This window comes from Delphinus delphis, chromosome 15, assembly GCF_949987515.2.
Source record: "Delphinus delphis chromosome 15, mDelDel1.2, whole genome shotgun sequence".
Lineage (NCBI taxonomy): Eukaryota > Metazoa > Chordata > Mammalia > Artiodactyla > Delphinidae > Delphinus > Delphinus delphis.
The window spans coordinates 28,706,501-28,729,935 of NC_082697.1; the positions used below are offsets into that span (position 1 = coordinate 28,706,501).

Here is a 23,435-nt window from a genome sequence, read left to right on the forward strand (position 1 = left end):
GAAGCCTTTCCACAGTTGGTGAGCCTGACTGGAACTGCGCCTTAATGGGGAGAGAGGATTTGGAGAAGCTGTGAGGAAGTTGGCCTCCTCACTGAGTTGGAAGCTTGAGGTAGGCCTTTGGCCTCCCTCTTCTCTGCACTAGCACATAGTAGGTGCTCATTAAGCAGTGAGTGAATTCCTGATGGGATAAATTGTTGATGGAGTGAGAGATTTCCTTTTGGAATGATTGGGGGGATTTTAAACACATCTCCAGAAGCTCTTAGAGAGACAGTCTGCTGTCATCATAGCTGACTGGCCTGAATTTGAATCCGACCTTATCTTGGAGCCTTGATTTACTTGCTATGTGACACTGGACAAGAAATTACCTTCTCTGAGCCTTAGCTTTCTTAATCTGTGAACTGATGATAGTAATTACTATCTCAGATTGGTTGCAAGGATCATAGAGGGTATAACTATGAATTTAGCCTTCCCTTCCTTTTCTAGGTTCTTTGAAAAAGAACATCAGACTCCCAGTTCCCACCTCTGCTTTCCCTTCCAGAGAAAAAGATCCCAATTGCAATATCTTACTCTCAATATAAGGAAGACCTGACAGAGGACAAGAAGATGCTTTTGGCTGCCATGTACCTTGTCACCAAGGGAGAGAAGCTCCTGGTGGAGAAGGACATTACTCTGGAGGACTTCATCATTATTAAGGTGACTCCTGTAAGCTGTTCCTGGCAGGCCTCCGTCAGAGCTGGGGGAGGGCATCAGAGGCTGGGGGTTTGTACTTTTAGCTCTGGCTTCATCTCTCAAAGGTTGGAATAAGTGGTGTGGATGCAGGAGTATGGATATAATGATAGATCTCAGTAATGGGGTAGGTGGAAGCAAGGGGTAGACAAGTTTAACTCCCCATCCTCTGACCCAGCCAAGATCATGGGTTTCCTGGGAGAATGGGGAGGATGGGAGTTGACTTATGGGTACTGCCCCTCCAGGTGCTTGGCCCAGCCGCGGTGGGGGTGGAAGTGATGGTGGTCAACCCCCTCTCGGAGAGAGTGCAGGACTGTATGCTGATAGTGGAGGGCAGTGGCCTTCTCCAGGGACAGCTCAGCATCGAGTAAGTGTCAGCCTGGGGTGGGAGGGCTGCTTATAGCCCTTCCTTATAAAATGGGCCATAAAGACACTGCCAGCAGGGGGAGGAGGGAGAGATTCTGGATCCCCAGGAACCAGCCCACTGCCTAGACACATCAGCCTTTCTTCATTTATTCATTTCTTTATTTAATAATTAACTTATTTGGTCATATAACTTGTCCACTCATTCACATTCATATTTTCTTTCATTTATCCATTTACTTATTCATTCACTCACTCTTATTCATTTACTCTCTCCTTCACTCATTCATTCACACTTTTTTTCATGTTTTCACTCATTCATTCATGTATTTATCTACTCAGCTCAGTTTTGACTGGTTCATTCATCCACTCATTCTTTCTTTAATTTGCTCACTCATTTACCTATTCATTCACTCATTCATTCATGTATGCATTCATTCACACATATTCTATTTATCAGTGTACTCATTTATTTACTTATTCTCAATCATTCACTCATTTACTCATTCATTCACTCACTCACACTCATCTGGTCCTTCATCATATTGGCCTGTGCTCTGACCCACCTGTCAACTGTTGGGAACACCAAGATGAACAGATGCGGTTCTGCCTGAAGAAGGACTCTCAGCAATATATGGCTCTTCAAATGAAAACAGTGTGATTTGTACAAAGGGATGGACCCTCAAGGTCCAAAAGCTCAGAGATAACCCTTGAGTTGGGACTGGGTGGGACCAGGGGAAAGCCCCAATGGAGCTGGTATTTAAGCTGGGGCTTAAGTGATGAATTGAGGAGATTTTCAGGGATCAAGAAGGATGGAGAACTTCCCAGTCAGAGGTCTCCATGGCTGGTATAGCCAGGGAAGGTCTCCTGGAAGAAGGAAAACTAATCTGGGCCTCAGATGTAATTGGAATGGGAAGGGCACTCTAGGTAGGATGAACAGACCAGACAAAAGCCCAGAAGAGGGGAAGTGTAAGGTATGTTCAGGGCACAGGGAGGAGACTAGCCTGACTGGTTGAAAGAAGCAAGAAGTGGTAGAAGGGATAACTAAGCTGAAGCATATTGAAAGGCTTGAATGTCAAGCCACAAGGTGTGACCTTGATCCTAAGTGCTCTGGAGAGCTGTGGACTGGCAGACCAGGTTCAGGAAGGAGACAGAGCTGAAGGTCTGCCTTTCTCCCATCTCCCCAGTGTGCCCAGCCTGCAGCCCCAAGAGAGGGCCTCAGTCCAATTCAACATCATCCCCTCCAAGAGTGGCCCACGGCAGCTGCAGGTGGACCTTGTCAGCTCCCACTTCCCAGACATCAAGGTCTTTGTGATCATCCACGTGGCCACAGCCAAATTATGGGCCATGGGGGGCCAAGAGTGGAGGAGATGTCCCCTGTTCTCCTCCTGTCCACCTCTCTGCCCTTCCCATATGGGAGCCAGGAGGTCTGGGTTCCAGTCCTGATTCAGCTTCTGCCCTACTCTGTGAACTTGGGCAAGTCCTTCCCCTCCTGGGCCTCAGTGTCCCTATATGTAAAATGAGGTGTTAGACTCAGTAACCCTTAAACTTTTGGACAATGATGGATGATATAAGGAGCCACTACCACCTTCATCTCATCACCCTCATTGCTGATGGACTAATGGACTGAGAATCACAGTAACCTTGGCCCACCCGGCTGTGCCACCTCCTGCCAGCCAGTTCACCGTCACCCTGGCTGACCCCTGCACTATCCTTGCTTGTCTCTCAACTCTTCAATGCTCTGACCACAGCAAGATCAAGAATATTCTCCAAGCTCTGACAGAGAACCCAAAAGTTTTGGCACTGACACCTAAATATCCCTCAACACTCCTGTCTTACACAGAGGGGACAGTCTAGCCTATGGCCACGGGGTAAGCTAGAGACAGAGCTGGGGCCCTTGTGCATGCCATTTACATCAGCAAAGTTTTACCCCAAAGTCATGTTCCTGAAAAGCATTGGGTTTAAAGTGATGGGAGAATTTCCCTCAATGAAGACACAGGCCCAGCAACTGGAGCTGGGGAGGGGGAACGCGTGGGGAAGGGAGTGGTTACTGCTGCCTGAAAGAAGCTGAAGAAAGAGGAAGGACCATCAAGCCCAGCTGAGTTTGGGGATAGAGCCCCAAATCTGATCTAGCTATGGTCATCAGGGATCTCGTACAACCAACCCAGCTACACCCAATGTTCATTTACTTCTTTGGAACCAGAACAGTGTTGCCTTTGAAAAACATCCCCAGCAGCTTACCCTACACACAATCACTCTCTTAGCATCAAAGCAGAACAGAGACTACTAGGATCAGGACAAGAGTGGAGACCATCAGGCCCTGAAGATAATTGCATCAGACATAGAAATCAGCTCCGAAATGCTCTAGATAGCCAAGGAATTATAACTAAGCATGCAATTTAAATAATCTGAACGACAACAAAACAGGCACATCTGCAGTGAGACGTCTCCTGGTCATGACTCAGGTGAGAACAATTCATGAAGGGGGTCAGGCAAACACACAGACTTTTGCATGACCTTTGTGACCTAAGCCTTAATGAAGACATTTCTGTGATGATTCCACACAGCATGGGGACAGCTTGGAGAATCCAGATGAGTGGATGCATTTAATGAGTCAGGCCCTCAGCTCCAGGACTCCTCTCCAAACCATCCAAAGGTTTTGGTTGCTGATCCTGTATAAAAAGGGCAGCTGGAGGTTCAGAGCAGGCAGCCATTTCCTCAAATTTGAGCAACAGGAAGGAGCCTTGGGGGCTGAAGTCAACAGGAGGCCATCTCCCACTCTTAGTACAAAGGACACACCTGTCAGGAGGGAGACCGAGATGGTCTCCCCTTGGGGGGGCCCCAGACACCTCACTCTCCCCACAAACACCAACTGCCCATCTTCCTTAAGCTCGGCTGTCATAGGCTGAGTTTCCAAGGAAGCTGAGTCTGAGATGGAGCTTAGGGTGCAGGGTGTTGACTGAGGGATGACATTGGGATCAACCCCCATGGAAGGGAGGGGGAGGAAGAAGGAGGAAGGAACCAGAGGAGAAATCGGCCCATGATTCAGGCCCAGTGAAGCCTGGGTGCACCCCACGGGCAGCTCTGAAGCTTGTATGGCCTGTCAGAGTGTGTGTATTTGAATAAGGGAAAGTAGCTGAAGGTGATGGGGTCACCTGCCGGGTAGCTGCAGCTCCAGTTCAGCCCCCTCGCCCTCACACCTCTCAGCTGGGCTGAGGTAGCACTTCACTGGGACCAAACTGGCCTCACAGGTCCTTCTAGCTCCAGCTGAAAGCAGAAGCCACTGCAGCAGCCAGTGAGAATACCCTGGTCAGGACTGGGATAGGTGGGGACGTTGAGCGAAGATAGCCCAAGGGGGACTGTGGATGGAAATGCTACTTTTGAAGCTGCAAAGAAAAATGTGCAGGTAGGGATTACCTGTCAGTTGATAGGGCAACACCTTGATAGTGCCCTTCATGGAGGAAGGCAGAACACATAGTTTAAGACTGCAAAACCTTAGAGTCAGCTGGCCATGGGGACCCAAAACGACACCAGCAACCTGAGACTCAGGCCCCCCCCCCTGCTTCCTTTAAGTCCCCTTGGTCTCTTAAATGCTGCCTTCAGGGAAGCTCTTGACACTGAGTTAGGTCATAATCTGGCTTTCACATGCCAGAGAAGCCTTTAGAACAGCAGTTGGCTAGCTTTTACTGTCAAGGACCAGATAGTAAATATCTGGGGCTTTGCAGACCATATGGTCTCTGTTCCAACTACTCCACTCTGCTGTCATGGTGTGCAAGCAGCCATAGACTAGGGGTAGACAAATGAGTGTGGATGTGTTGCAATAAAACTTTATTTACAAAAACAGGCAACAGGCCAGGTTTGGCCCACAGGTTGGGCTTTGCTGACCCTGCTGCAGAACAACATGTTGGTTCAGCTGCTTGCTCCAGGACTGAGTCCTGATGCCAGGGTATACCAAGCCTAGGATCAAGCCCAGACTTGAACTGAGGCCAAGCCCTGAGCAAACCCCACAAGGAAACTCAGATGAGGTTCCAGCTTGTGCTCATGACCTTAGATAGAGCCATCACTATCCATGACTGCCTAGACTTAGTCATGACCATGATGCTAGAATAAGTCCTATACCTTGACCTCACACTAAGTCCTGGCTCCTACCACAGCTAACCCATGACTTGACTGGCCCTAGATCAAGCCCTGACCCAGCCCCAGACATTCCTGGCCCCAGACTGAGCTTCAATCCTGATATCTGATTGAGCCCTGAACCCAGGTTGAACCCTGGTCCCAAACAGAACTCTGGTACCAGACTGAGCTCTGACCCCACCCTGAGCCCTGATCCAGTCTCATTCCAAGTCCTGATCTCAATCAGACCCCAGCCAGATTGAGCTCTATGCCTTGGATTTCTCATGCAGATCTGAGTTTCTCAAATGGGGGCCCACACACCCCTCCAGGATATTTGATGTCACTGGGCAAACATGACCTGTCTTCTTGCACCAGGGATCTGAACTCACCTTCCTTTCCCTTTGAGGTACTTGGGCAGAAATATTTGAGAAGCATGGTGAACCACTGGATCCTCACATCTGTGTCATGCTGTGAGAGTCTGGACTCACAGCCCATCTCTCCAGGAGTAAATATAAAGGCCTGGCAGCTGACCAGGGCCCTCTCTCCACCCCTGTGCATTCACTTCTCTTACGCATTTGCCAAGAGTGGAAGGAGCTCTGCTAAGCACCCGATACCAGAGCAGGAGGTCATCTCCTGCTCTTAGTATAAAGCACACTCCTGTCAGCAGGGAGGCTCCATATGTCATCCAAGATGGTCTCCCCTTGTGGGAGCCCCAGACACCTCACTCTCCCTGCGAACACCAACTCCCTGTCTTCCTTAAGCTTGGCTGTCGCAGGCTGAGCTTCTCAGGAAGCTGAATCTGAGATGGAGCTTAGGGTGCAGGGTATTGACTGAGGGGTGACCTTGGGATCAACCCCCAAGGAAGGGAAGGGGAGGAAGAAGGAGGAAGGGGCCGGAGGAGAAGTCGGCCCATGATGCAGGTCCAGTGACAGCCTGGGCGCACACCCACGGGCAGCTCTGAAGCTAGAATGACCTGTTAGAGTTGTTCCAGGCTTAGCTGAGATAGCTGGGCCTTTCTATGCTTCCATCTGTCACCAATTCGCCTCAGAAGGGGCGTGACTTTTGGCGACTCTACAGCCAAGGCCATCCCTGAAGTGGCCAACAGCTGAGGGTCATCTGCGGGAAGCACTTCTAGCAGTTGGAGCAACAAGCCCTTCACTGAAGGAAAGTCTGGACAGCACATCTGCATGTCCACCACACCTGCGATCTGTTCAATGCAAGGACAGAGCAGTCAGATTCCAAGTTCCCTGCACTCATGGGGATTACCTTCCATGTGGTATACAGAGGTATTCAATACATTTTTAAAGGTATAAAAAGTAAAATGAGAAATACAAGTAAACAAGCAAATTCGTAAATAAATAAGTTAATTCAATTTAGTGACACATGACAAAAAGAAAATAAAACGGAAGGCCACCTCTCCCCAAATGGTGGGGAGTTAGATTGTGGCATCAGAGAAAAACTTTCTGAGGAAGTGACGTTTAAGCTGAAATTTCAATAATGACAATAAAATAATGATTAAAAGCCAAATTAGTGTGTTTCCTGGAGAGTTCCTTATATGCCAGAAACTGTTTCAAGGGCTTTGCACATATTAATTTATTTAATGGTGGTAGAGCCCTGGGCAGTGTCCTAACCAGGTGATTTCTGCTATGACATAGTTGCTGTATGTTCCTGTTACCAGTCACTGTGTGACAAACCAACCCATACCTTAAGGCTTAAAATAATGACCATAATTATTTTGCTCATGAATCTGCAATTCAGGCAGGGCTAGGTAGAGATAACTCATCTCTGCTCAACTTAGTGAAGCTAAGGTTTTACAGCTCAAAGGCTAAGTCTGGGATAATCTGAAGGCTTGTTTACTCATACTTCTGGTGGTCGATGCTGGCTGTTGGCTGAGTCCTAAGCTGGGCTGTGGGCTGGAACACCTACCTACTACCTCTCCACATGGCCTGGGCTTCCTCACAACATGATGGCTGGATTGCAAGGGGGAGCATCTCAAGAGACAGAGTCAGATGGAAGCCATGTTGCCTTTATGATCTAAGATTGGGAGTCACCAGTGTCACCTCTGCCACATGCTCTGTTCATCAGAGAAGTTCAAAGGGAGGGGAAGTAGACCCAATCCATAATAAAAAGTGGAAAGATTCTGGAAGAGCTTGTAGGGCTGGAAATACTGCTGTAGATATTTTTGGAAATACATGATCTGCCATACTGCTTCCTGCTGCCTGCTTCCTAACTCTCTGGAGACTCATGGAACCCCGTATTGCCCTCTGTCTGGTCTGTCTGTTAGCATCCTCTCTAATTTCTACTCCATCCCCTTTTGCTTAAGCCAACAAAAGTCAGTTTCTTTTGCTTGCAACCAAGAACCCTGACTCATAAAGCAGTGAGGTGGAAAAAAGCATGATGAATCCAAGGGACAAAGCGAAAGCCAATGTACCCAAAGTGACTTGCAGCTCAATACCTTCTTCTTGACATAGGTCAGTGGCCCTGACCTACAATTCCTAGATATCAACCAACAAGGGGGATTCAGAGGCCAGTACCTTGACTCTGACCACTTCAATAGCTTCTCATTTGTGTCATCTTTGCAGTTTCTGTATGCCTAAAAGGCTGTCCCTCAGAAAGATCCTTGACATTCTATTTATTGGTCTGGCAGAGTGGGTTTTAAGACTCTTTTTCTTTATCTCCACCAAATTTTTACATGCCTCTCTGTAGTCAGTCCCCTTCCCTCAATTTATGACTCTTTTTAAATTGAAGCAAAAAAGACAAAGGGATGATTGTGGTAGTGGTGGTGCTTGTATTTGTCAGGGTTCTCCAGAAAAATAGAACCAATAGGATGTAGATATCAGATTTGTCAGCCTCCATAGTTGTGTGAGCCAATTCCTTAATCAAATGCATTTCTAGGTACTATCAATGAATAATCCAAACCAAAATTTAAAACATATTCACAATGGTAAAAAAAAAAACTTAGATGTAAATTTAACAAAACACATGTATTTATATGCTGAAAATGACAAAATGCTGGTGAAAGAAATCAAAGACTATCTAAATAAATGGAGAGACATACCATGTTCATAGATTGGAAGACCCAACGTAGTTAAAAAGTCAGTTCTACCCAAAATGATACACAGGTCTAATGCAATTCCTATCAAAATCCCAGCAAGGAAAATGGATAAATTAGACTTCATCAAAATTCAAACGTTTGCTCTGCAAAAGATCCTGTTAAGAGGATGAAAAAACAAGCTACAAACTGGGAGAAAATGTTTGCAAACCACATATCTGACAAAGAACTAGTATTCAGAATATATACATAAAGAATTCTCAGAATTCAACAGTAAAAAAAAAGAGCAATCTAATTAAGGAAATGTGCAAAATATATAAACTTTTCATTGAAGAGGATACAGATGGCAAGCACATGAGAAGATGTTAATGTTATTAAACATTAGGGAAATGCAAACTAAAACACAGTAAGATAGCACTATATATCAACAAAAAGGCTTAAAAAACAATAGTGACAATGCCAAATGCTGGGAAGGATACTGAGAAACATGATAACTCTTACATTGCTGGTATATATGTAAATGTTACAGCTACTCTGGAAAAGAGTTTGGCAGTAAAACACACACACACACACACACACACACACAACCAACATATAACCCAAAAATTGTACTCCTGGCACTTATTCCAGGAAACGAAACCTGTGGTCACAAAAAAACCTGTACATAGATGTTTATAGCAGCTTGATTTGTAGTAACCACAAATTGAAAACAACCTAGATGTCCTTCAACTGGTGAGTAATCCATACTGTGGAATACTACTCAGCAATAAAAAGGAACAGACTATTGACACATGCAACACCTGGAGGAATCTCCTAGAATTATGCCAAGTAAAAAAAGCCAATTCTAAAATGTCACCTTCTGTACAATCCCATGTACAATCATCCCTCAGTATCTATGGGGGATTGGTTCCAGGACCCTTCTTAGGTACCAGAATCCAAGGATGCTCAAGTCTCTTATATAAAAATGACATCGTATAGTCAGCTGTCTTCATCCAGTGGTTCTTCATCCATGAATTCAACTAGTCACAGAATTTCAATACACAGTTGGTTGAATCCATGAATGTGGAACCCGTAGATGCAGAGAGCCAACAGTATACAACATTCTTGAAATGACAAAATTATAGAAATAGAGAACAGATTAGTGGTTGCCAGATGTTAAGGAGGTAGTTGAAGGAGAAATAGTGAGTGTGGGTATAAAAGGGCACAACAAAGGTCCTTGTAATGGAATGTTCTCTCTCTTGACTGTATCATTGTCAATATCCTGGTTGTAATACTGTACAAGATGTTTTGCAAGATGTTACCACTGGGTGAAACTAGGTAAAGTGTCTGTGGAATCTCTCCATATTGTTTCTTACAGATGCATGTGAATCTATAGTTATCTGAAAATAAGAAGTTTAATGTAAAAAATAGTTGATTGAGGCTTCTTTTGTTGTCTGACATTTAGTCTATCCTTGAGAATGTTCAGTGTGTGTTTGAGAAGAATGTGTATTCTGTTGCTGTTGGGTGTTCTATAGACCTGTTAGGCCAACATAATGATAACAGCTGCTTTGAAGTCTTGTTCTGCTAACTCTAACATCTGGGCCCTCTCAGAGATTATGTGTATTGACTGCTTTTTTTCTCTGTGGAAGTTACACTTTCCTGGGTGTGTGTGTGTGTGTGTGTGTATGTGTCGCATGTCTTATAATTTCTTGTTGAAGATTGGACATTTTATATATCACTGAAACTCTGAATTCTGATCCCCCCCGGAAGGGATGGTTGTTAGTATCGTTTATTTGTTTCTTTGTGTCCTGGATTTGTTTGCCTGGATTAATTCCATGGAGTCTATTTCCCTCACATTGTGTGGTGGCTAGTATCTCTACTTAGGGTTTTTTTTTTTAATTCTTGTTTTTACTTTTAAGCCTGACTTCCTAGAGGTCACCCTTGGGCAGCATAGGATTAGTCAGAGGTTGTGCTTAAAGTACCTTTATCCAGTAAGGCATCCATCCTTTGCTGATGGATCTGTGGGTGGTTTGGGGAATACATTCAAGCAACTTACAAGTAGGTTCGACCTTTTATGTTCTATGTTTACAACACCTCACATTCAGCAAGGAAGGAGTAAGCTGGCTGGTGTCCTCTCTGCTCTCTCCTTAGGTGCTCACAGCCTTGAACATGAGCACAGCATTCCAGACCACCAGGCATAAGTAAAGATTTTATCAAGACCCACTCTGGCTGTTTCCTTCCTAGATCTCCCTTGTTAAATTTCTGGCTGGTCTACCTATGTGTTGCTCCAACCATTAGAGACCTTAGGCTAGCTGTGATGTTGTCCTTCTCTAATTATTTGACACTGATATCGCTGTTGATTTTTACAACCACCCTGGCAAGTAATTTTCTGTACTCTTTTCCAATAAAGTCTGTCCCCTTTATTAGCAGAGCTGCAGTCCTCATAGGACTACAGAGCTGTGGGCAGTGGGTAGTGGGAGAGGAGCTAACATGCCATGAATTCCCATCATTCATATTAAGGCTTGGTAAATGTGCTTCTCAGTTTGTTGTGTCTAATGTAACACATCCAAAACTGAATCCATGACTCCTATCCCCTCCCACTGTAATTGGAATCTCCCTCCTTCCAGCTTTTCAGATCAAAAACCTTGGAATTATTCAGTGTGGCCAAGATGATGGAGTAGGAAGACCTTGAGCTCACCTTGTCCCATGAGCACACCAAAATTACAACTATTTACTCTCTCTGAGAAAGACCTGAAAATAGCAGAAAGGATTTTCTACAACTAAAGACACAAAGAAGGAACCACAATAAGAAGAGAAGGAAGGGGTGGAGATGCAGTATAGTCAAGACCCACACCCCTGGGTAGGTAACGCACAGACAGAAGGATAACCACAATTCCACAGGTTCTCCCCAAGGAGAAGGGGTCCAAGCCCCACATCAAGCTCCCCAGCCTGGGGGTCCTGCACCAGAAAGATGAGCTCCCAGAACATCTAGATTTTAAGGCCAGTGGGGCTTGAGTATGGGAGAGCCAGGGCTGTAGGAACAAGACACTCTTAAAGTGTGCATGCAAAATCTCACACTCTGAGTCCCAGCTCAGGTGAGTAACATGAAAGCAATATGCTGGTGGCAGCCATTTTTGAGAGTTTGTTCTACTACAAGGACACTAGTGTTGACAGATGTCATTTTGGAGAACTCCCTCTAGCCTATTAATGCTGGGTTCTTACTCACCAACCCATTGGCCAGAACCAGTCCAGTGATATCCCACACACAGCAGAGCCACACGATCAGCCATGCTGGGACACAGCTCTGCCCACCAGGGAGCTGGCAGCCACCACATGAAGCAGGGCCTGGCAGCCAACTGACCTGAGGGTCAGCCCCACCTACCAGCATACCCATAGTAGTTGACCCTGCCACAAGAGAAGGGCCCACACAGCCCACATAGGGGGCACCTCTAGAGCATATAGCTCTGGTGACCATAGGGGAGTGTGCTTCTGGGCCACATAGGATGTCTCCTACATAAGGCCACTTCTCCAAGATCAAGAAGCATAAATGACCTCTCCAATACATAGAAATAAACACAGAGAATTAGACAAAATGAGAAAACAGAGGAATATGTTCCAAAGGAAGGAGCAAGACAAAACCCCAGAAGAAGAACTAAGTAAAGTGGAGATAAGCAGTCTACCTGATAAAGAGTTCAAGGTAAGATCATAAAGATGCTCAATGAACATTGGGGAATAATGAATGAACACAGTGAGAAGTTTAACAGAGTTAAAAAATATAAAGAAGAAAATCAGAGGTGAAGACTGTAATAAAAAAAAATACACTAGAAGGAATCAACAGTAGATTAGATGATATAGAGAAACAGATCAGTGAACTGGAAGACAGAGTAGTGGAAGTCACCCAAGTTGAACAGAAAAAAGAATTTTTGAAAATGAAGATGGTTTAAAAAAAATGAGGATAGTTTAAGAGACCTCTGGGACAACATCAAGTATGAGAAAATTCACATTATAGAGGTCCCAGAAGGAGAAGAGAGCAGAGAACCTATTTGAAGAAATAATAGCTTAAAACTTCCCTAGCCTGGGAAATGAAACAGACATCTAGGTCCAGGAAGTACAGAGTCCCAAACAAAGTGAACCCAAAGAGGTTCATACTGAGACATATTATAATTAAAATAACAACTAATTAATAGCAATTAATATAGATAGAAAGAGAATCTTAAAAGAAGCAAGAGAAAAGCAACTAGTTATGTACAAGAGAACTCTCATAAGACTATCAGCTGACCTTTCAGCAGAACTTTGAAGGCCAGAAGTAGTGGCACTATATATTCTAAATGATGAAAGGAAGAAACCTATAATCATGAATACTCTACCCAGGAAGTCTATCATTCAGACTTTAATAGTTTTACAGACAAGCAAAGCTAAAAGAGTTCAGCAACACTACATCAGCTTCACAAGAAATGTTAAAGGGACTTCTCTAAGCAGAAAAGAAAACACCAAATCTAGAAATATAAAAATTACAGAAGGAAAAATCTCATTGGTAAAGGCAAACATACAGTAAATGTAGTAGATCAAGTTAGTAGGAAGGTTAAAAGACAAAGTTGGTGAAATCATCTATATCCACAATAGGCAGTTAAGAGATACACAAAACAAAAAGATGTAATATATGATATCAAAAACATTTGGGACTTCCCTGGTGGTCCAGTGGTTTAAAATCTGCCTTCCAATGCAGGGGACATGAGTTTGATCCCTGGTTGGGGAACTAGGATCCCACATGCCATGGGGCAACTAAGCCCACCTGCTCTACAGCCCACATGCCACAACTAGAGAGTCCGCATGCCACAACTACTGAGCCCGCATGCTCTGGAGCCCACACGCCACAACTAGAGAGAAGCCCATATGCTGTAAAGAAGAGCCCACATGCTGCAATAAAGATGTGACACAGCCAAATAAATAAGTAAATTAAAAAACATTAAATGTGGGGAGGAATAAAAATGCAAGGTTGTAAGAATGCATTCAAACTGAAAAGACCATCAACTTAAAATAATTACATATATGTATGTATATTTGTATACATGTTGTTAAATATGAACCTCATGGTAACCACAAACCGAAAACCTATAACAGATACACACAAAAAAGATATAAGATTCCAAACATAACACTAAAGATAGTCATCAAATCACAAGGGAAGAGGGTGAAAGAAGAAGAAAGGAACAAAAAAGAGCTACAAAAACAAACAAAAAAATGAACAACGTGGCAATAAAAACATACCTATCAATAATTACTTAAAATGTAAATGGACTCAATGCTTTCAATCAACAAACGTAGAGTGGCTGAATGGCTAAAAGCAAAACAAGACTGCCTACAAGAGACTCACTGCAGATCTAAAGACAGACAGACTGAAAATGAGGGTATGGAAAAAATGTATCCCATGCAAATGGAAATGAAAAGAAAGCTGGGATAGCAATACTCACGTCAGGCAAAATAGACTTTAAAATAAAGACTATAACAAGAGACAAAGAAAGACATTACATAATGATAAAGTGATTTATCCAACAAGATATTGATGCAACAAGAAGATACAACAATTGTAAAGAGACATGTACCCAACATAGGAACACCTAAATCCATAAAGCAAATACTAACAAACATAAAGGGAGATTGAAAGTAACAGAATAATAGTAGGGGACTTTAACACCCCATTCACATCAATTGACAGATCATCCAGACAGAAAATCAATAAGAAAACACTGGCCTTAAATGACAGATCAGATAGATAGAGATATAGATAGAGATGAATGGGGATATAGATATAGGTAATGTATGTATACATATTTTTTTTTCATCCAAAAGCAGCAGAATACAACTTTCTTTTCAAGTGCATATGGAACATTCTCCAAGATAGATCACATGCTAGGCCACAAACAAGTCTCAATAAATTTAAGAATATTGAAATATCAAGCATCTTTTCTAACCACAACAATATGAAACTAGAAATCAACTACAAGAAAAAAACTGCAAAAAATATGAACACATGGAGGCTAAATAATATGCTACTAAACACCAATGGGTCACTGGAGAAAGTGAAGAAGAAATCAAAATATACCTTGATGTAAGTGAAAATGGAAGTAAAATGGTCCAAAATCTATGGGACACTGTAAAAGCAGTTATAAGAGAGAAGTTTATAGCAGTACAAGCCTACCTCAGGAAACAAGAAAAGTCTCAAATAAACAATCTAACCTTATACCTACAGGAATTAGAAAAAGAAGAATGAGCAAAATCCAACATTAGTAAAAGGAAACAAATCTTAAAGATCAGAGCAGAAACAAGTGAAATAGAGACTTAAAAATAGAAAAAATATTAATGAAACTAAGAGCTAGATCTTTGAAAAGATAAACTAAATTGATAAACATTTAGCCAGACTCATCAAAAAACAAAGAGAAAGGGCCCAAATAAATAAAATCAGAAATGAAAGAGAAGTTACAAATGACATCACAAAAATTCAAAAGATCATAACAGATTACTACAAAACAATAGTATGCCAATAAAATGGATACCCTAGAAGAAATGGATAGATTCATATAAATGTACTGTCCCCCAAGACCAAAACAGGAAAAAATTAAAATTATGAACAGACTGATTACCAGTAATGAAACTGAATCAGTAATCAAAAAACTCCCCAAAACAGAAGTCCAGGACCACATGGCTTAACAGGTAATTTCTACTAAACATTAACAAAACAGTTAAAACCTATACTTCTCAAACTATTCCCAAAAATTGGACAGGAAAGAATGCTTCCAAACCCATTCTATGAGGGCAGCATCACCCTGATACCAAAATCAGAGAAAGACACCACAAAAAAAAAGAAAACGACAGCTCAATACCCTGATGAACATAGACACAAAAATTCCTCAACAAAACATCAGCAAACTGAATTCAACAATACATTAAAAGGATCATACATCATGATCAAGTGGGATTTATCCCAGTGATGCAAAGGTGGTTCAATATTCATAAATAAATCAATGTGATATACCACATTAACAAATTGAAGAGTAAAAATCATATATCTTCAAAAATGTATGTGAAGAAATTATGAATGAAAACTTCCCAAACTGAAGAAGGAAACAGATATCCAGGTAAAGGAAGTACAGAGTTTCCCAAGCAAGATGAACCCAAACAGACCCACACAAAGTCATATCATAATTAAAATGGCAAAAGTTAAAGATAAGGAGAGTATTCTAAAGGCAGCAAGAAAAAAAAGAGTATACATTAACTTCATATACAAGTTAATCCCTATAAAGCTATCACCTGGTTTCTCTGCAGAAACTTTGTATCCAGAAGGGAGTGGCAAGATATACTGTCAGGGCTAAAAGGGGAAAATCTGCAATCTAGAATACTCTACCCAGCAAGATTATCATCTAGAATAGAAGGAAAAATACAGAACTTCTCAGACAAGCAAGAACAAAAAGAATTCAAGGGTCTTCTCTAAATGGAAAAGAAATAAGAATCTGTAGGAAAGGGAAAATCCCAATTGAAAAGGCAAATATATAGTAAGGATTGAAGGTCACTTAAATAAGCCAGTACATAGATTAAAAGACAAAAATTGCTTTTTATAAAACCCACTATATCTGCAATAAACAGTTTAGGGATAAACATGAAAATGTAAAATATGACAACTAAAGCAGAAAATGTGGGGAGGGAAGTAAAAAAGGTGATCTTTTAGAATGTGTTTGAACTTAAATGACTACCAGTTTAAAACAAGTAGATATAATTATGGATCAACATATATGAACACCATGGAAGCCGGAAATCAAAACCTACAATAGAGAGAGGGCAGACAGCAGAAGCAAGAATAACTACAATCCTGCAGCCTGTGGAACAAAAACCACATTCAAAGAAAGATAGACAAGATGAAAAGGCAGAGGGGTAGGTACCAGATGAAGGGACAAGATAAAACCCCAGAAAAAGAACTAAATGAAGAGGAGATAGGCAACCTTCCAGAAAAAGAATTCAGAATAATGATAGTGAAGATGATCCAGGACCGCAGAAAAAGAATGGAGGCAAAGATTGAGAAAATGCAGAAATGTTTAACAAAGAACTAGAAGAATTAAAGAACAAACAAACAGAGATGAACAATACAAGAACTGAAATGAAAACTACACTAGAATGAATCAAAAGCAGAATAACTAATGCAGAAGAAAGGATAAGTGACCTGGAAGACAGAACAGTGGAATTCACTGCTGTATAACAGAATAAAGAAAAAAGAAGCAAAGAAATGAAGACAGCCTAAGAGACCTCTGGGACAACATTAAGTGCAACAACATTCGCATCATAGGGGTCCCAGAAGGAGAAGAGAGAGAGAAAGGACCAGAGAAAATATTTGAAGAGATTATAGTCAAAAACTTCCTTAACATGGGAAAGGAAACAGCCACCCAAGTCCAGGAAGCCCAGAGAGTCCCAAACAGGATAAACCCAAGGAGAAACACGCCAAGATACATAGTAATCAAATTGGCAAATTTTTTTTTTTTTTTTTTTTTTTTCAGTACACGGGCCTCTCACTGCTGTGGCCTCTCCCGTTGCAGAGCACAGGCTCCGGACGCACAAGCTCAGCGGCCATGGCTCACGGGCCCAGCCGCTCCACGGCATGTGGGATCTTCCCAGACTGGGGCACGAACCCACGTCCCCTGCATCAGCAGGCGGACTCTCAACCACTGCACCACCAGAGAAGCCCCAAATTGGCAAATTTTAAGGACAAAGAAATATTATTGAAAGCAGCATGGGAAAAATGACAAATAATATACAAGGGAACTCCCATAAGGTTAACAGCTGATTTCTCAGCAGAAACTCTACAAGCCAGAAGGAAGTGGCATGATATACTTAAAGTGCTGAAAGGGAAGGACCTACAACCAAGATTACTCTACCCAGCAAGGATCTCATTTAGATTAGATGGAGAAATCAAAATCTTGACAGACAAGCAAAAGCTAAGAGAATTTAGCACCACCAAACCAGCTCTACAACAAATGCTAAAGGATATTCTCTAAGTGGGAAACACAAGAGAAGAAAAGGACCTACAAAGACAAACCCAAAACAATTAAGAAAATTGTCATAGGAACATACATATCAATGGATTAAATGCTTCAACCAAAACACAGTCTTGCTGAATGGATACAAACACAAGACCCATATATATGCTGTCTACAAGAGACCCACTTCAGGGCTTCCCTGGTGGCACAGTGGTTGGGGGTCGGCCTGCCAATGCAAGGGGCACAGGTTCGTGCCCCGGTCCAGGAGGATCCCACATGCCGTGGAGCGGCTGGGCCCATGGGCCATGGCCACTGAGCCTGCATGTCCAGAGCCTGTGCTCCGTGACAGGAGAGGCCACAGCAGTAAGAGGTCCACGTACCGCAAAAAAAAAAAAAAAAAAGAGAGACCCACTTCAGACCTAGGGATACATACAGACTGAAAGTGAGGGGATGGAAAAAGATATTCCATGCCAATGGAAATCAACAGAAAGCTGGAATAGCTATACTCATATCAGATGAAATAGACTTTAAAATAAAAAATGTTACAAGAGATAAGGAAGGACACTACATAATGATCAAGGGATCAATCCAAGAAGAAGATATAACAATTATAAATATATATGCACCGAACATAGGGGCACCTCAATACATAAGGCAACTGCTAACAGCTATAAAAGAGGAAGTTGACAGTAATGCAATAATAGTGGGGGACTTTAACACCTCACTTACACCAATGGACAGATCATCCAAAATGAAAATAAATAAGGAAACACAAGCTTTAAATGACACAATAGACCAGATGGATTTAACTGATATTTATAGGACATTCCATCCAAAAACAGCAGATTACACTTTCTTCTCAAGTGTGCACAGAACATTCTCCAGGATAGATCACATCTTGGGTGACAAATCAAGCCTCAGTAAATTTAAGAATATTGAAATCATACCAAACATCTTTTCTGACCACAACCCTATGAAATTAGAAATGAATTACAGCGAATAAAATGTAAAAAACACTAACACATGGAGGCTAAACAATACGTTACTAAATAACCAAGAGATCACTGAAGAAATCAAAAAGGAAATCAAAAAATACCTGGAGACAAATGACAATGAAAACACGATGATCCAAAACCTATGGGATGCAGCAAAAGCAGTTCTAAGAGGGAAGTTTATAGCTATACAAACCTACCTCAAGAAACAAGAAAAATCTCAACTAAACAATCTAACTTTACACCTAAAGGAACTAGAGAAAGAACAAACAAAACCCAAAGTGAGCAGAAGGAAAGGAATCATAAAGATCAGAGTAAAAATAAATGAAATAGAAACAAAGAAAACAATAGCAAAGATCAATAAAACAAAAAGCTGGTTCTTTGAGAAGATAAACAAAATTGATAAATCTTTAGCAAGACTCATCAAGAAAAAGAGGGAGAGGACTCAAATCAATAAAATTAGAAATGAAAATGGAGAAGTTACAACAGACACTGCAGAAATACAAAGCATCCTAGAGACTACTACAAGCAACTCTATGCCAATAAAATGGACAACCTGGAAGAAATGGACAAAATCTTAGAAAGGTATAACCTTCCAAGACAGAATCAGGAACAAATAGAAAATATGAACAGACAAATCACAAGTAATTAAATTGAAACTCTGATTTAAAATCTTCCAACAAGCAAAAGTCCAGAACCAGATGGCTTAACAGGTGAATTCTACCAAATATTTAGACAAGAGCTAACACCTATCCTTCTCAAACTCTTCAAAAAAATTGCAGAGGAAGAAACACTCCCAAACTCATTCTATGAGGCCACCATCACCCTGATACCAAAACCAGACAAAGATATTAAAAAAAAAGAATATTAGAGACCAATATCACTGATGAATATAGATGCAAAAATCCTCAACAAAATACTAGCAAGCAGTATCCAACAACCCATTAAAAGGATCATACACCATGATGAAGTGGGATGCAAGGATTCTTCAATATACGCAAATCAATCAATGTGATACACCATATTAACAAATTGAAGAAGAAAAACCATATGATCATCTCAATAGATGCAGAAAAAGCTTTTGACAAAACTCAACACACATTTATGATAAAATCTCCAGAAAGTGGGCATAGAGGGAACATACCTCAACATAATAAAGGCCATATACGACAAACCCACAGCAAACATCATTCTCAATGGTGAAAAACTGAAAGCATTTCCTCTAAGATCAGGAACAAGACAAGGATGTCCACTCTCACCACTATTATTCAACATAGTTTTGGAAGTCCTAGCCACGGCAATCAGAGAAGAAAAAGAAATACAGATTGGAAAAGAAGAAGTAAAACTGTCACTGCTTGCAGATGACACAATACTATACATAGAGAATCCTAAAGATGCCACCAGAAAACTACTAGAGCTAATCAATGAATTTGGTAAAGTTGCAGGATACAAAATTAATGCACAGAAATCTCTTGCATTCCTTTACATTAATGATGAAATATCTGAAAGAGAATTTAAGGAAACACTCCCATTTACCATTGCAACAAAAAGACTAAAATACCTAGGAATAAACCTACCTAAGGAGACAAAAACCTGTATGCAGAAAACTATAAGACACTGATGAAAGAAATTAAAGATGATACCAACAGATGGATAGATATACCATGTTCTTGGATTGGAAGAATCAATATTGTGAAAAATGACTATACTACTGAAAGCAATCTACAGATTGAATGCGAGCCCTATCAAATTACCAATGGCATTTTTTACGGAACTAGAACAAAAAATCTTAAAATTTGTATGGAGACACAAAAGACCCCGAATAGCCAAAGCAGTCTTGAGGGGAAAAAACGGAGCTGGAGGAATCACACTCCCTGACTTTAGACTATACTACAAAGCTACAGCAATCAAGACAATATGGTACTGGTACAAAAACAGAAACATAGACCAATGGAACAAGATAGAGAGCCCAGAGGTAAACCCACGTACCTATGGTCAACTAATCTATGATAAAGGAGACAAGGATATACAATGGAGAAAAGACAGTCTCTTCAATAAGTGGTGCTGGGAAAACTGGACAGCTACATGTAAAAGAATGAAATTAGAACACTCCTTAACACCATACGCAAAAATAAACTCAAAATGGATTAGAGACCTAAATGTAAGACCGGATACTATAAAACTCTTAGAGGAAAACATACGAAGAACACTCTTTGACATAAATCACAGCAAGATCTTTTTTGATCCACCTCTTAGAGTGATGGACATAAAAACAAAAATAAACAAATATGATCTAATGAAACTTAAAAGCTTTTACACCGCAAAGGAAACCATAAAAAAGACAAAAAGACAACCTTCAGAATGGGAGAAAATATTTGCAAACAAATCAATGGACAAAGGATTAATCTCCAAAATATATAAACAGCTCATGCAGATCAATATTGAAAAACAAACAACCCAATCCAGAAATGGGCAGAAGACCTAAATAGACATTTCTCCAAAGAAGACATACAGATGGCCATGAAGCACATGAAAAGATGCTCAACATCACTAATTATTAGAGAAATGCAAATCAAAACTACAATGAGGTATCATCTCACACCAGGTAGAATGGGCATCATCAGAAAATCTACAAACAACAAATGCTGGAAAGGGTGTGGAGGAAAGGGAACCCTCTTGCACTGTTGGTGGGAATGTAAGTTGATACAGCCTCTATGGAGGTTCTTTAAAAAGCTAAAAATAGAATTACCATGTGATCCAGCAACCCCACTACTGGGCATATACCCAGAGAAAATCATAATTCAAAAAGGCTCATGCACCCCAATGTTCATTGCAGCACTATTTACAATAGCCAGGTCATGGAAGCAACCTAAGTGCCCATCAACAGATGAATGGATAAAGAAGATGTGGTACATATATACAATGGAATATTTCTCAGCCATAAAATGGAATGAAACTGGGTCATTTGTTGAGACATGGATGGATATAGAGACTGTCCTACAGAGTGAAGTAAGTCAGAAAGAGAAAAACAAATATCATATATTATCATATATATGTGGAACCTAGAAGAATGGTACAGATAAACTGGTTTGCAGGGCAGAAATTGAGACACAGATGTACAGAACAAACATATGGACACGAAGGGGGGAAAGCAGCAGGTGGGTAGGGGTGGGGGTGTGATGAATTGGGTGATTGGGATTGACATGTATACAGTGATGTGTATAAAATTGATGACTAATAAGAATCTGCTGTATAAAAACATAAATAAAATAAAATTCAAAAATACAAAAGAAAAAATAATACCTATGATAGATACACAAAAACCGAAAACAAAGGAACACAAGCATACTACCAAAGAAAATCGTCTTTGTTTGGAAGAACAAAAAGAAGAAGAAACGAACAAAGAACTACAAAAACAACTTGAAAACAAGTAATAAAATGGCAAAAAGTACAGACCCACCAATAACTGTTTTAAATGTTAGTGGACTAAATGCTGCACTCAAAAGATACGGTTGCTGGGCTTCCCTGGTGGCGCAGTGGTTGAGAGTCCGCCTGCCGATGCAGGGGACAAGGGTTCGTGCCCCGGTCTGGGAGGATCCTGCATGCCGCGGAGCAGCTTGGCCCGTGCACCATGGCCGCTGAGCCTGAGCGTCTGGAGCCTGTGCTCCGCAACGGGAGAGGCCACAACAGTGAGAGGCCCGCACACCACAAAAAAAAAAAAAAAAAAGATACGGTTGCTGATTGGATTAAAAAAAAAAAAAGACAAGGCCCTTCAATATCATGCCTACAAGAGACTCACTTCAGGGCCAAAGACACACACACACACGACTGAAAGTAAGGGGATGAAAAAAATATTTCATGGAAATGATAAGAAGGGTGGCAATACTCATATCAGACAAAACCGACTTTAAAACAAAGGCTATAACAAAAGACCAAGAAAATCATTAGGTAATAATAAAGGAATCAATACAAGAAAAGGATATTACACCCCTTAACATATATGCATCCAATACAGGAGCACCTAAATATGTAAAGCAAATACAAACAGACATTAAGGAAGAAACTAACAATAATACAATAATAGTAGGGGACTTTAATATCCCACTTACATCAATGGACAGATCATCCAGACAGAAAATCAAAAAGGCAAGATTGGTCTTAAATGATACAATAGACCAGCTGGATTTAATAGATAACTACAGGACATTACATCAAAAAGCAGCAAAATATGCATTCTTTTCAAGTGCATATGGAACGTTCTCCAGGATAGATCACATGCTGGGCCACAAAACAAGTCTCAACAAATTTAAAAGGATAGAAATTATATCAAGCATTTTTTTCCCAATCACAATGGTATGAAACTATAAATCAACTACAGAGAGAAAAATGGGAAAAGAACAAACACGTGAAGACTAAACAACATGCTACTAAAAATCCAATAAGTCAATGAAGAGATCAAAGGGGAAATCAGAAAAATACCTCAAGACAAATGGAAACACAACACTCCAAAATCTATGGGATGCAACAAAATCAGTTCTAAGAGGGGAGTTCACAGTGATACAAGTCTTCCCCACAAAACAAGAAAAATCTCAAACAACATAACCTACCACCTAAAAGAATTAGAAAATGAACAAAGCCCAACATCAGCAGAAGGAAGGAAATATAAAGATCAGAATGGAAATCGATAAAATCGAGATCAAAAAAATAGAAAAGATCAGTGAAACAAAGATCTGTTCTTTTTTTTTTTAATTTATTTATTTTTGGCTGTGTTGGGTCTCGTTTCTGCGCGAGGGCTTTCTCTAGTTGCGGCGAGCAGGGGCCACTCTTCATCACAGTGCATGGGCCTCTCACTATCGCGGCCTCTCGTTGCAGAGCACAGGCTTCAGACGTGCAGGCTCAGCAGCTGTGGCTCATGGGCCCAGTTGCTCCGCGGCATGTGGGATCCTCCCAGGCCAGGACTCGAACCCGTGTCCCCTGCATTGGCAGGCAGGCCCTCAACCACTGCACCACCAGGGAAGCCCCCTGTTCTTTTTTAAAGATAAAATTGATAAACATTTAGCCAGGTTCACCAAGAAGAAAAGAGAGAGGACTCAAGTAAATAAAATAAGAATGAAAGAGGACAAATAACAACCAATATCACAGAGATACAAAAAATCATAAGAGAATATACTACAAACAGTTGTATGC

At 41.2% G+C, this 23,435-nt stretch overlaps 1 protein-coding gene across 1 annotated transcript in view; it reads left to right on the forward strand.

Annotated features, from left to right (window-relative positions):
- The window catches only part of TGM6 (transglutaminase 6), a 78,769-nt gene that overhangs the window by 36,105 nt on the left and 19,229 nt on the right, over positions 1-23,435 (forward strand). Inside the window, 3 exon segments of the mRNA XM_060030967.2 lie at positions 537-693; positions 972-1,093; positions 2,277-2,450. Coding sequence (XP_059886950.2) covers positions 537-693; positions 972-1,093; positions 2,277-2,450 — 453 coding nt within the window.